Raw genomic sequence first — 15,690 nt, forward strand, 5'->3', positions numbered from 1 at the left:
TGATGCGACATTGCTAAATGTAAGTGCATTTAAAAAATGACATTTTCAAGCTTCCCTCCAACAATTATTTTGGCATGTGCCAATTAAATCAAATATTTCTCACCAAACCCAACATCTTCCCTTAAGAGATTAAGAGTGTGTGTGTACACACATGCACACAATCTGAACTCTTTCTCGCTAGAAAAATATTAATATTTAAATGTAGCCTGGACTGTTACAAGCATTTAATCTTATTTCAATTTAGAACAATGCAGTAAAACAAAAAGTTTTTGATTGAAAACTACAATTATTCTAACATGACTTCACATACATTTTGTAATGTAAGTACAGTGGGTTTCCCATCCTCTTCAACTCTTTATCTCACAATCTATTACTACAATGTGAATTTGCTCTAGGCCTAAGAAAAAAGGGAAGGAAATTATTGCAGTGCGGGAATCAAGAAAGAAAAAAAGACAATGGGGGGAAGCAACAGAGGGGAAACGAAAGGAAAATTGGAGAGGGAAATATAAAAATGGACACTCACAGTGGTATCCAAGGTGCTGGCAAAACCAGTTAGGGTCATTGCAAGCATTCTACCAATCTTACCCATCAAAATCACAAGTTGACTTTTTCAGTGGAGCTGAGCATGCTGAATTGATCTTGCAAATTTCCTCACCTGCAGTTGGATTAAACGTCATTTCACCCTGGAATCAATGCCTTGCTGGAAGGTTTTTAAAGGCTCTGGCAATCTGCCATTGAAAACGACACTGGAATCTTCACAAAACTGATACGAGACAGCTGCATCCAGCCGAAAAGTCAACTTGGGTTTGCCCTCAACATGTAATGCACGGCTGCATGAATTACACCCAAGGTAGGGGTTGTGGGTGGGAATCTGAGGAATAAACAATCCATAGACTTTGCCACAGTTCAGAGAAAGATGGTACACCTTGCTAATGACAGCTGATACACTTTAAGGTCTGCCTGGGATGCTTCGCAGCTGGCAAAGGCATTTAGCCGCAGATTTTAACTATATCCAAGATCTTGGTTTCAGAAATTGTGGAAAGGCTTTTGCTCCCCTTTTCTCTCTGCAGGTGGCTGGGGGGGGGGTAAACAACCCTTTTTGATTTCACCCTCTGCGTACAGGACATAAACTGTACAGATTCTTCAGAAAGAACCATCTATGAGATTTTGCTGGCAAAAAAACACCATTGACTCAGTCACTCCACTGGCAATGTGGCAACGTGGGTGATAGTATCTATGCTTTCATGCGCTGCTGAAGGCTCAGCATCAGACACTCACACACACACAGGAGAAGGAAAAAGCCTACATAAAAGTGATGCTTGCTGCTTCCCATTCATTGGTAGCAGAGAGAAAGAGGCATACAATTTAAAATCCAAGGCGCACCAAAGAAGAAGGCGGTGAAAGAAAGTTGTATGGCACTCACCTAGAAGCATCGCGATGGAGGCTGGCGTCTCTCCACTTCTTCACCTTTTGCCAAAACACACACCACTAGGCGCAAAAGAGCTCTCTCTCTTCCTCTCTCTTTTTGGCTTCTGAAATTGTATGCTGTGCAACTGCTGGCCACTGCCTCCCCCTTGAGCTGATACACTTACACCTCAATTAAAAGCTTAACGCTCGGCTGATCAGTGCCCTAAAGGAGGTAATAGCAGCCACGCTTTCCCCAGTCATCGGCCCAAGCAGGACAGATGGAAAAATTAGCCTCCGTAACTGCTCTCCACAGAGGTCCCTGCAAACAATGATGAGGAATTAACATTGAAATTGGATGGGGGGGGGGGGAGCAGGGAGGGATGAAAACAGGGAGGAGGATCCACCACCCATTTTGCTCTTCTAAGGCTCAAGAAGATGCACACCGAATCAATGCTTTTTGACCACTAAATAAATGTTGGCTGAGAAATGCCGCCTGATGCAAATAAACTTCCAGCCCGATTCCCCCCACTTTAAAATATCTCACATAGTGATTTATGAGAACATTCTCTGACATATTACTGTTCAAACTTTTTAAAAGACCAGGACCGACCAGCTGAAGACAAGATGCTTCTTCTTGCCTTCCATACCAGTGGGCTGAACCCATTATTGTTATATTAATTACTGAGGATCATATGGCAATAGCACCTTTGCTTCAATGGTGCAAATAGCATGCAAAAGCCGGTGCAACCGCACGGAAAAATCTGGAACCAAGTCTCCCTCAGGCGTGAGTTAGCCTTTGGAATATTACCTACAGTCTTTCTCTGTTTTCCCTCTATCTGTAAATTGAGAATATTCCCATATGTATATGTTGCAAGGTTGATCCAAGAAAAAAAATGAGAGAAAAGCGAAAAGGCATATTCTAAAGTCCTACATAATGATAACAACAACACAAACGTATAGTTCAGATCAGGTCACAACATCAGTCAGTTGACTGCTTGTAATTTAAAATATGCAATCAAGCTGTGAGTCAGCTTGGCGCATTGGATGGAGTTTGAGCTGTAGGCAAGGAAGAATAAGGTTCCAATCCCTGCTCTGCCTTGAAGGTCACTGGCTGACTTTGGACCAGTCACTCTCAGCCTAATCTCACCTCTGCTAGGACTGTAAGGGAAATCCCTATTAGAAACATTCAGATGGTGTCCCTAAATTTGTTTATTTACTTATATATACGTTTATATTTCTAAGGTGCTCAAAGTGGCATATATGGCCCTCCTCTCCATTTTATTCTCACAACAACCCTGTGGCGTAGACTAGACTGAGAGTTAGTGACTGTCCAAGGTCAGCCAGTGAGCTTCTGTGGCCAAACAGGAATTTGAACCTAGGCTTACTCACTCCCAGGCCAAACATCTATCCAATGAATCATGCACCTCACCACGGTCTCTCCTATATAAACAAATGGCTGCCATTGCCTGCTACACTTGGAGCAGAAATCTGCCAACTGCACCCTTTCATAACGTGTGTGTGTTTTGTGGGCCTTTAAGTCATTTCCAACTTATGGCAACCCTAAAGAGAAGATATCATGGGGTTTTCTTAGCAAGATTTGTCCAAAGGAGGTTTACCATTGTTTTCCCTGAGGCTGAGAGCATGTGACTTGCCCAACGTCACCCAGTGGGTTTCATGGCTGAGCTGGTCTCCAGAGTCATAGTCCAACACTCAAATCACTATGCCACACTGGCCCTTTCACAATATACAATCATAATACTGTATTCCACTTCAACTATCATATCTGCATTCTATGAAATATTGGGTTTGTAGTCTGTGGAGACACTGGAGCTCTATGGCTGAGAATTCTAAATGACCACCTCAAACTGCAAATCCCAGGATTCCATGGGATTTGCAGTGGCAGTGAAATCCCTAGTGTTGGCGTCACCTCATGCCATAACCCATGGTGTCACCCCCCCATTGACCTCCTCCTATTTCACACCATACAGAATCCTTAGTCATGCTTTTTTGCACTAATGGTACTCATCAGTTGTACATTCCTATATACCACTAAATGTGATGCTAACAGTTGTGACATAAACAATTAGCACAATTAAAATTATACCTTCAAATTACAATACCATATGCACAACCTAAATGTCTTTACATAGTCATAGTGAAGACTTGGTTAAAATGAGATGTTTTTTAAAAAATTTTAAAAGAATATTTTTTAATTTTTTTTTAAAAATCAAATTTTAAAATTTGAAATTTTAATTTGAAAAAATTCTGGCACCTCTCCTTTCTCCTTCCACTGAGCTTCGTCCCACTCCCACCATCTCTTAAAGGATTTTAAAAGGAAACAGGTGAATGCCACAGCCTGTTTCTGCCAAAACATAGGCATCTGAGGAGCAGCGGTGTAACCCCCCCTTTTAGGGTGTCACCTGGTGTGGTCCACAGCCCCCGCACCTCCCTAGTGATGCCACTGAGTGAAGGGGGAATCAAAGCACTATAACTGTATAGTGTGAAAGGACCCCAAGTGGCCCAGTCTAAAGTGTAAGAGACCCTTTTTGTGTTGATGAAGCAGAGATATTTCATAAACCCCAACATGAAGTATCTGCAATATAAAGGTCTGTCTGCCCGCACTGCACACCACAACTCCCCTCCCTCCTGCTCTTGTGCTTGGAACAATGACCTGGACAACTTCAGCATGTGAAGCTTGCCCAATTCATCACCTTGTCTCTATTCCAGGAATAGCATCACTGCTACATTTCTATCAGGCCACTGTTAGGGACAGTGAGTAAAGATCTTGCACTAAACACTTGAAAGCATAGAAGGAACAAACCCATTCATGAGGTAGGGCAGTTAGGAAATTGGAAATGGCACGCTTCTAGAAAACTGGGAGGCAACTTGCATTGGTTGTCAAGTGTGTTTAAGTGTGTCTATAGGTATCATGGCTACAATTATTATTTTATTTTTGCTTGGACATCTTTTGCTATCACAGCTCTGTTGAGCTCCTCCACTTCCTCGTGCCACTTCTTTCTTTCTTTCTTTGAACATGCCTGACACATTCATTTGAAGGAAAATAGGTAACTGATTTATTTATTTTTAGGGGGGGGGGGTAAAAATGGTTCTCCTGGTTCTCTGGTCAACCAAGATCACTATCTCCTCCAAGGTAAAATTTCCTTCCTAATTCTCAGACCCATTGGAATGGGAGCAGGATCGTGGAAGAAGATTAGGATCCAAATTAATAAAGTTGAAAGAAATGTCTCCCTTGCTTTCCCCCCACAGACCCTCCCTTCTCTTCTTCCCTCTGTAACTGGAGTATCTTCAATCAGAATAAAGACTCAGGTATGGGGGATGCCTTGCCAAGAGGCACACATTGTCTTTTTCATCTTGGAAAGGCCAAGAAGACAATCTGCATCTTTTAAGAAGGAGATACAAACTATTTTTTTAAATGGGATATATGTTTCTTTGGTTTTGTTTAAATATCAAGAAGGAAGGAGGGAAGGAAGGAAGGAAGGAAGGAAGGAAGGAAGGAAGGAAGGAAGACAGATCTCTGGCCTTGCCTTGTATTGTTCCATAGTTTGCAACCTTCAGAAATTTTGTCCTCATACTTAAATGTTAGTGCCATCATTCAATTAAACAAAACACCATCAATTAATTTTATGAATTTTGATACATTTGTATTAGAATAAGGAGATAGATTTGATGGGATAAAATCACTTTTGTTCAGTTTCAACAGCGTTTTAATGTTTTACAGGAAGAACCACAAAAGGGGCATTCTCAAAAAGAGCTTTGTAAAGAGGAATCCTTTTTGTAACATGGTGCCCAATAACCCATGCTTTTTATAGGAGTTTCTAGTAATATTTTCAAAATTGCTTGCTGATTAATTAAATGTACCATCTAAAAGGCAATAATCTTATAACTACTTGCCTGGGAATAGGTCCCACTGAAGTCAGTGCAACCTTCTTCTATTTAGAGAAATACAGGACTGTGCTGTTAAGTTGCTCTCCAGTGCAAACTAAGCTCCAAACACAGAGGGGCTTACCTCCAAGTAAACATGCATGAAATTATGCAGTATAGGAGTTAATCTAACCAAATAAATTGAATACATGTCTATGAAATATGTGTGCATGTGTATTTATACACACATGTATAAATATATGTACATATCTGTCAATATCTATTCAGATGGGAGATTGCTAAGGAATACCAGGTGTTGTAAGTTATATTTCAGAGGAAAGCAATAGCAAACCACCTCTAAGTATTAAGCCTAAGAAAATCCTATGAAATTCATGGGGTTTCTATAACTGACTTGAAGCGGTGTTTGTGTGTGTGCGTGCACGCATGTGTGCACACAGGCACACACAAAGACAGATATGTTACACCGGATGCTTAGATGACAGTTTGGTACAGCACAAACAGGAGAAGGAAATGTCAAGGAGAGGCTGCTAGGGGAGGTCTAACACCTTTAAAACTGGAAAAGAAGTCAGAGGAAACTCCCTGGATGGCAATGTACTGTTTTATGGGGAGGTGGATGGGAAAGGAAACAAAAATTCCTCTCACTTTGGAATCTATGCCCTTTCAGTTAGTATCAGTCACTTGAATCTGGACACCCCCCCCCCCCTTTCATAAAGGCAGGGAGAGCTTCTGGAGTTTAAAACACATGTGTGCATTGGTAAAGACCGCTCTAGTTTTCTTTTTAATAGAAGCATTCACTTTTCCTATCAGATAAAAACCAATGGCCTCAGGCAGCTCCCCTTTCTTTTAATCACACAGCAGTGCAACCAGCTAACGGATGTTGAGCAGGTTGCTGAAAGCAAACATTCTTTGGCTATGAATGAACTGCCTGTGTGACTGAGACCAGGTTGCCTTGCAAGTGGTCAGGCAAGACCAGCCTCCACCTCAATAGGGATTTTTATGTGAATTCTGTCTATATCAAGAATACAGATGTTAAATATAAGCATAGCCAAGCTTGCACTTATACCTAACTTCTGCAGCTACTACTACTACTACTACTACTACTACTACTACCTTCTCCTTCTCCTTTTGTGTTGTGTCTTTTTAGATTGTAAGCCTGAGGGCAGGGAACCGTCTAATTAAAAAGATTGTATGTACAGCGCTGTGTAAATTTACAGCGCTTTATAAATAAAGGTTAATAATAATAATAATAATACTATTACTACTAATAATATTTATTTGTATTTCCCACCTCTCCTTGCGGATCAAGGCAGGATTCCAATAGAAGTAAAATGCAAAACAGAAAGAGAAAAACGTAGTAAAACATATATCAACACCTAACCCTCCCATCATTCCAATTAATTAAACTCAATAACAATTAAAATTCCATCAATAAATTACCTAACAATAAATTAAGTGGAGTGGCCAGATTGAAGACGGATGGGCTGTACTTATTTCTTATTTCTTTCTTTAGGAGGTCAGTCTGGGAAGACCTGTTGGAAGACATCCATCTTGAAAGCCTTTTTAAAGGTGTCTAAGGTGATGATAAGATGGATCTCTTCCGGCAGGGCATTCCACAATTTCAGAGCTGCAGAGAAGAAAGTCTTTTGTGAAGTTGCAGCCAATCTGTTTTTTTTGCGGCTGCAGTAAATTCTTCCCAGAGGATCTGAGAGTATGGGGAGGACTATATAGGGAATGGCCACCATACTCACTTTGCACAGTTTTGCTTTTGACCCTGTCACTTATGCATTATCTACATGCACAGTCATGTAGGCATATATCTTCTAGCATCATGCATCTGGCAAACTAGGCAACTAGTCCACAAATGGTTATTCCATGAGTCTACCGCACTAGAGTCCTTTAATGTTGCTGCTGCTCTTCCACTGGTTTTCCACACTCTTATATTTTACTACTCAGCAAAATCTTTCCCCATGATTTTTTATTCACACATCCCATTCTGTGTCCCTGGACGAACAAATGGATACACTTCAACACACTTTATGGATTAATCAGCTTCTTCATATTATCTTACATCTCGGCTTTTCAACACAATATCTATTTTCAGTTGGACACCAGGTGACAGCAATATTGAAACAAAGAGGCATTGACTTGAATGACAAAACTGATGCTGAGACACTCACAAGCATAGGTCACTGAAATGGTTGGCCAAAAATAAAATATCTTTCCAAATAGAAAAAAAATCTGATAATGGATTTGACTCAATACCATAGGATAGCTATAACCAGAATGAGATTTGAGCAGTTAGATTCCATTGTCAAACACAGATGATTCCACCACGTGCCATACATTAAGAGAACATGTGTTTGTGGAACGTCTTGAAATAGAAGATATTGAGCATGGCGTATTTAACTGTTAACTATAAGCCTTAGTGAGGGCCCAGTAGCTACAGACAATACTTGGCAGAACTATATATTGGGACTGCAACAAATGATTTATTTCCTTCAAGGCATAAATACATGTATAGTCATTAGAACTGCTAAGTTCACAGGTAGGGCTGATAACACATGTTGTTGACACCTGGCTGAATGAAACTATGTGTGAAAGGGATCTAGGAGTCCAAGTAGACCACAAGTTGAACATGACTCAACAGTGTGATGTGGCAGCTAAAAAGGCCAATGCAATTTAAGGTTGCATCAATAAAAGTAAAGTGTATAGATCAAGGGAAGTAATAGTGCCACTGTATTCTGCTTTGGTCAGGCCCCACCTGGAATACTGTGTCCCATTCTGGGCACCACAATTCAAAAAGGATGTTGAGAAACTGGAGCATGTCCAAAGGTGGGTGACTAAAATGGTGAAGGACCTGGAAACCATGCCCTATGAGGAATGACTTAGGGAGCTGGGGATGTTTAGCCTGGAGAAGAGAAGGTTACGAGGTGATATGATAGCTCTGTTTAAATATTTGAAGGTATGTCATATTGAGGAGGGAGCAAGCTTGTTTTTTGCTGCTCTAAAGACTAGGACCCGGAACAATGGATGCAAGCTACAGGAAAAAGAGATTCCACCTTAACATTAGGAGGAACTTTCTGACAGTAAGGGCTGTTCAGCAGTGGAATACACTCCTTCGGAGTGTATTGGAGTCTCCTTCCTTGGAGGTTTTTAAACAGAGGCTTGATGGCCGTCTGTCAGGGATGCTTTGATTTAGATTTCCAGCATGGCAGGGAGTTTGGGTTGCATGTAAAGCTGATCAATTTATTTAAACATATATTACTTTTGTATTTCACCATCTTTCATCTTATTACAAGATGACAATTTATTACTATCTTACTTTAGTCTAATTTATCTTATTCCATTGTATTCCATGCACTTTGCTCTCATATGTTACAATGTTTGATGTTAACTGTTTGACTGACTAATCAATATTTTTTTAACTAACTAACATCCCATACTGTAATCAATAGGTGGGTGCCTGCAACAGGACTGGGGGAGGCACTATTCTGTCCTAGGAATTCCTGGGATCCACAAGGAGGCTGTGGTGAGGCCATTGCTAAATAGGCCTCTCTGAATCCAACTACTCTGGATAACTATTGGCTAGTCTCTAACACACCATTTCAAAGTTCTGGAGCAAGTGGTGGCCTCCCAGCTCCAGGGGTTTCTGGATGAGATGGGTTATCTAGATCCATTTCTAGATCCAGTCTGGCATCAGACTGGCTATAGGTTGGAGACAGCTTTGGTTGACTTGGTGGATGACCTATGCAGGAAACTGGACAAGAGAAGCATGTCCCTGTTGGTCCTGCTGGATCTCTTGGCAGCTTTCAATACCATTGACCATGGTATCTTTCTGAGCCACCTCTCTGGGATGGGACTTAGGGCACTGTTATGCAGTGGTTCCAGTTTTTCCTGGAGCAGCAAACTCAGAAGGTGGTGTTGGGGGACTCTTTTTCGACCTCCTGGCCACTGGCCCATGGGGTCACTCAGGGCTCTGTTCTATCCCCCATGTTATTTAACATCTACATTAAACTGCTGGGAGAGGTTTTGGGGTGCAGTGTCACCAGTACGCTGATGACACCCAACTCTATCTCTCCTTTCCATCTGACTGTAGTGAACCAATGTCTGTTGTCAGTGATGTACTGGATGAGGGCAAACAAACTGAAACTTAATCCAGACAAGATAGAGGTGCTCCTGATAAGTTGTAAGGCAGATCAGGGAATAGGGACTTTACCTGTGCTGGATGGGGTTAAACTCCCCCTGAAAACTCAGGCTCGCAGCTTGGGTGTTCTCCTGGACTCTACTCTGAGCCTGGATGCCCAGGTTTCAGCCTTGGCCAGGAGTGCATTTGCAAAGCTAAAACTAGTGCTCCATCTGTACCTGTTTCTTGAGATGTCAGATCTGGCTACAGCAACACATGCCTCGATTACATCCCGTTTAGAGGCTTCACTGGCTACTGGTTTGTTTCTGTCTCTTTGTCTTGAGAAATCAAGTGACCTTCACCAACATAGGGGCCTGCGGCCTTGCAAGAATGGAGACATACTGGATTGCAAAGGAAGTGTTTTTGTTGAGATGCAAATAGATGTTAAATTTCCTGAACTAAATCTCCCAGTTGCCACATTGGCAGAAGAAGGAGGTGCCAGCCTACAAGATATGCCTCTCCATTCCATCTTAACTAAGAAGAGAAACAGCAAAATGCAGGCCTATGACCAACATCTTCAATTTTTTTTCTCCTGTTTAGGGCCCGAACAGACAGGTCAAAATAAAGCTGCTTCAGGTCACTTTGGAGGTATGCTGTTTAAATGAAATACACATCTTAAGAGGCCAGAAGCTGTGCCAAAGCTGAGCTCCAGCCATTAGGACTTTCAGCCTCTTAGAACACATGCATAATTTAAATAGCATACCTCCAAAGTGACCGAAGCAGCTTTATTTTGACCTGTCTGTTTGGGTCCTTAGTTTGTAATAGTTTGCCTGATGAAAAAGCCAATGAAGCTTTGAAAGCTTGCAACATGTATATTGTATATTTTGGTTAGCCAATAAAGGTATCACTGTTTGATGGAGTTTTGACTGGATGTCAAAAACTGTCATTGTTATGTGCCTTCCAGGTGACTCTGACTTATGACCCTATCCTAGGCTTTTCTCTGCAAGATTTATTCAGAAGAGATTTGTCATTGTCATTGTCTTGAGCTGCCAAAGTATGACTTGCCCAAGCTCACCCAATGGATTTCCATGGCTAAGTTGGGATATGAATCCTGGTCTCTCAGTTCAGCTTTCAGCCACTACACTATACTGGTACTCAGACATAAAATATACCTTTTTCCAAATGCCCTTCCATGTGCTTGTGCACATGCTTTATAGAGAATCTATTGGTTATATTAATTAAATATCTAATCAGATACATTTTTCTAGGGCTGGGGAAAAGCCTGACTTTTTTCAGCCTCACGTACACCATTATCTGGAACTAGGGTCCCTCCAGTCCACATGGCAGAAGCCCTGCAATTGGCCATAGCTGGCATTTTACAGAGCAAGTTGATTTACAGTTGATAAAACATTGCTCAGTAAGCATCCATGAAATCTCTATTCTGCTATGTGCAAGTGTAGAGCTTAATTGTGGCCTCCTAGGATAGCATAGGTGCACATAGCGACTCATCATTTAATCCAGGTTAACATCCGCAGAAACTGATGTATACACAAACAATCTCCATTGGAAAAAACCCTCTCTGTAGCTCACTGGGAAATCAAGCCCAGACGCTGTCTTCACAAACACAGCAGAAGATAAACAGCTATGATCTAAGTACGCATAATTAGCTGTCATTATAATCACACTAGCCCTTAACAGGTATCAAGGGTCAGTTAGGCAAGGGGCTTTTTAATCCATCGCATTTCAATGGTATCTGCTCTGCTGAACAGGTTGGCATGGAAACCGCTCGGGATGATAACCGATTTCCATTCCATTAGCTAGACAAGGGGCTGGCTGCTCCCCCAAAGCAGTCCTCTATGGTTTGCGGGCTATTAATAGATTCCTAAGCACACTAGCTTCAGTTATTTCAGAGTAAAGGTTCTAGTCCTCATGACTAGATGGGGGTGAAGCAATGCCCCCTTTCAACAAAAAGGAGGTTTTATTTTAAAAAGCCAAACAAACCCACACAACAGCTGCCTATTAAGAGAGATACATCCACCATGTGACATCTGTCCTATTAAAATGACACATAAATCTTTGGTGGCTTGCTTGTGCTGCAGTGGGTCCCCAACCCAGTTCCTCAAGAGTTACAAGTGCAGACTCCTGCAGTTACAGACAGTGAGGTGATACGATGTTTTGCTCCAAAGAAATTTCTTTGATGTTGACTTAAAATACATGCATGAACTAAGCATGAACACGAGGGAGGGAAAAACATGACAAGTCAAAGCAAAATACTACAACTTAACATTTTACCAAACATCTGAATATGGAAGCACATAAACAATTAAACCACTGTTGAATAATGATGAAAATAATCTTGGACTAAAGAGTTTCCAAATAACATAAAGTATATCTTCCAAAGATTATAATAGTCCTACAGTTGTCATGTTGTTTGAGGTTGATTGTTGAGATACTTTAGGAGCGGGGACCATTTTTCCTTGAAAGATCTATTTGATGTCTGTAGTGTGTTCATTTTCATTGCCAATTTTTACCATTAATAAAGTATTCCATAAACAATTCTACTATTTATTTACAGTGCATTGTCCTGATTTCCAATTTTGGGGTATGTCTAGCCTTGTATTAACTAAAAGGGAGCAGATTAATTCATTATATTTTAGATTTATATTATCCTCCATGAAAACTGATAACAGTAATAAAGCTGGGCAAAACACAATATTTTAGCATGTGATACCAGAAATAATGTTAATAACTATAGACACAATCACAAGAAACCCACATATGTAAATATGAACCTTTTTTGAGACAACCTCCAACAAAGTGGCAAGTCTTTCTTAGTGATTTTTGCAAGGAATTGTGGGGTAAGGTACACTTTATGTAAAGTTTGAGATAATATTCTCTTATAGGAGGAGGACTTGCTTTAAAAGGAGGGAAGATCCAGACTTTACCCCAGCTCATTGTCTGGAATAGAAATTTCATCTTCCAACTTCTGGTTTCTCTTCAGATCATATAAATCTTTCTCCTTTTACAACAGAGTCTTCTGACACCTTAAAGACAAATTTATTCTAGCATAAATATTAATTGACTAGCCAACATAATCAGAGAAATGGAGTGCTACCCAGAATTTCATGTATACAAACAATACATGTGGATGAGGATGGGTCTAATAATAAGATGAGAGGGAAATTAAATACAGACAAGGACTGACATGGACAATTACACTTTTATTCACAACAACATTATCAGCAGTGCTCATTGGCCAAATTGCTGCTAATAACAGAAATATCCTAGCTCTAGATATAGCAGTTAAAATACACAGTGAGCAATGGCAGCTGTTGAATGCCATATCTGGGGTGGGGATAGGGTGGTATTCATCTGAAAGGATACTATCCAAAATGCTAAGTTCTAGCTCCACTCCAGGTATTAGTGGGAAAGGATACTATCCAAAATGCTGAGCTCTAGCTCCAAAATTGGTTCAGCACCTTGGGTATTTTCCTTCCGGTTAAAAGCCAGAACTGATTCACAGGTTCAGCTTCCTGTGGCAGTGTGGTAGGAAACCATTATTCTGGTTCAAACCGCTGGTGACAGATACAATCTTCCAAATGAATTATAACTCAGCGGTTTCTCTCTTTAATACTGATAGAAGCAGAACCTGGAATATTTTTACTTGTTTGGATTTCATTTCCCAGAGATCCATGTCCAGTAACAGCCAACATGCTGGTTGGTAGATTCTGAAACTGGGAATCCAAAATAAAAATAAATTAAAAAAATAATTAAAAACTTTCCAAGCTCCAGATAGTATTGATAAGAGAAAGGCCCTGCTCATATATTTACCATTCCGTTTTCATATCTCAAGAGATTCCTGTCCCCCAGTACAAGCCCTCCAGACAGATTACTATAAAGGACCAGTCTGGCAGGTACCTGGTACAGTGCATGTTTTAGTAGCAATCTGGCATTCTGACATTCATTATAATAAAAAATATCTGACTTAAACCCAGTTCAACAGACTTTTATAGAGGAGATGTATAAGAAAATGTATAGCTTTTAAGATGTATTTTTCTAAATATCTTTGCAAGCTATGGACAATATTTGTTCTTATTTTGTTATAGAAGTTTCATTTTTTTAAATTCAAAGTACAGTTGTTGTTTTTCAAAAGTACAGTCTTTCCAACTGATTTAGATTCCAATGTACAGCTACACTGCAGGATACTGCAGGATGCTGATGCAGGGGGAAATGGGATCAGGTGATGTCTTGATGCAGCAGCCTTTGGAAGGTTCCCTCTGTTTTTCTGCCGGGCTGATCTACTCAAGCTCAGGCAAACTGCAGCTGTACTTGAGGTCTCAGAACTTGGTCCAAAGTTTTAGACATTTCAAAAGTTGGCGTAGATCTCAGGGCAAGCTGCCAGCAAAGAAACAAATTCTTTTCTGATTTGGCTCAAATTGCTTTGGTGTTTCACTCTGTCACCATACATAATATTCTATATAGCTCAAGTCCAGGCTATTAGAAGCACTGTTTCTCCCTATAAGAGCTTTTCAAGTTCTCCAGCTCTGCATCTCACTACCTTCATGGGCCTATTTGAAGGAAACAAAGGGAGAAGGCCTTCTTGTTGGTTGTTCCTAAACTTTGGAGCTCCCTTCCTAGGGAGACTAGAATGGCTCCCTCCTTGCTCTCTTTCCACAGGGAAATGAAAACTTTATCTTCAGGGCTTTTAAGGTGATGGGCTTTTAATGATGTGCTGTTTCATTGATGTTTTTTAAATACTGATGCAAACTAAGTGCTAAAGTAGTTTGCACTCCATTAGCTCAGCAGGGAGAGAGGAGAGGAGTGGAGGTGGTGGAATCCTACCTTTCCAAGTAGGCTCTGGCAAAGGCAAACTGCTGCAGTCTCTCCTAGCTGCTCTGATCTTCCTCATTCGTAACTTTGTCATCTTGATCACACTGATATTGTTTGGCCACACATGTCCTTATTTTAATTTGTGAAATGCTGGAAGGTATGTAGAAAGGTGGGTAATATGTGCTCCTCCAGATGCTATTGGGCTGTAGCTCCCATCAGGCCTAGCCACATACAGTACCTGATTAGTAATGCTGGGAGTTGCAGCCCAAGAACACCAGGAGGGGCCCAAGTTGCTCATCCCCACTGTAGTACAAGATGCAGATTCAGCCCAGTGAACAACTTCGCTTAGGAGCCTTTACAGGAGTTAAGCCTTCACACCCTTCATATATTTTGGACTACAACTCCCACAATCCTTGACCATTGGTCATGCTGGCTGGGGTTTACAGGAGTGTGACTGAAAATACCTGGATAGTACCAGCTTCCTTATTCCTGAATTAGATAAAACCACCTAGTCTTCCTCCTTTAGTACTATAGCCAGGCTACAATGCAGCCTTCCTGCATAAAGAATCTCAGCTGAAGAAGCCATTCTGCCTCTTTCTACATGCCCTCTCTTCTTTCCCATTGTTTCCTCCCTTCCTCCCTTTTAACCATGGTCTACTGTCCCTTTACTTTTTTTACTCCCTCCAATCTGAGAAGAAGTGACAGGAAGAGAGTATGACTTTAACAATTCACTGGATTGTATACAGTATAGCATATGACTTCCAATCTGGGTGCATAAAGCAGCTCAGCTCTCTGAGGCTGAATGAAAATGACAGCTCGGTGCTTTACCCAGACATCTCTGCTGCTTAGCATTACCCAATGGCTGTGGCAAATTCTGTCTGGAAAGACATCTCCAAGCTCCAACTTGGACTGCATGCCAATTCTTCCTGGGGGAGGGGTGATACCACCCTATGTTTCACCCTGAGCCATGCGGAGCCACCATTTAAAAAGGGGACAGATTGGGAAGAACAGGACTGATGACTGATTATTAGTTACATTTATATCCTGCCTGTGTTTCAATGAGCTCAGGATGGTACACTTAGCTTCGTTCCAGTTTTATCCTCACATTTTCAGAGCCGGCCTTAGGATAAATCATGCTGTGACCAGGCAGTGCCTTTAGTGACACCCCCCATGATCAGTTTTGCATGGCCCTCCAAAGACTTCATGGACATGGTGTGTATTTTATGCTGGGGGCTCTGCTGTTGTTCTAGAACTCAATTATGTTTGTTCAAAGCTGAGGACCACCTGTGAGAATTAATTGCCTGGATAGACTATGTGTGACAATTCTTGCCTGCAGCGTGTCCTTGCTCTGGATGACAGATGTGCTTCATCTTCTCCTTTACATGGAGAAAGGGGTATAAAGACTGATTAGCTACAAATACCCTAAA

At 41.1% G+C, this 15,690-nt stretch overlaps 1 protein-coding gene across 3 annotated transcripts in view; it reads right to left on the reverse strand.

Annotated features, from left to right (window-relative positions):
- Positions 1 to 15,690, reverse strand: part of LOC149309220 (zinc finger protein 385C-like) — a 148,610-nt gene that overhangs the window by 80,034 nt on the left and 52,886 nt on the right. Inside the window, exon 1 of one of the 3 annotated variants that reach the window (XM_089531990.1) lies at positions 1,424 to 1,553. The exons of 1 other annotated variant lie outside the window; for it this stretch is intronic. In XM_089531990.1, the coding sequence (XP_089388116.1) occupies positions 1,424 to 1,433 (10 nt within the window). In that variant the 5' untranslated portion in view covers positions 1,434 to 1,553. Of the gene's footprint in view, positions 1 to 655; positions 705 to 1,423; positions 1,554 to 15,690 lie in introns of those variants that run through there. One more of the 3 variants, XM_089531989.1, reaches the window with a different exon arrangement.

Source organism: Sceloporus occidentalis, unplaced genomic scaffold, assembly GCF_023333645.1.
Source record: "Sceloporus occidentalis isolate IW3139 unplaced genomic scaffold, rSceOcc1.0.p SCAF_7, whole genome shotgun sequence".
Classification (NCBI taxonomy): Eukaryota; Metazoa; Chordata; class Lepidosauria; order Squamata; family Phrynosomatidae; genus Sceloporus; species Sceloporus occidentalis.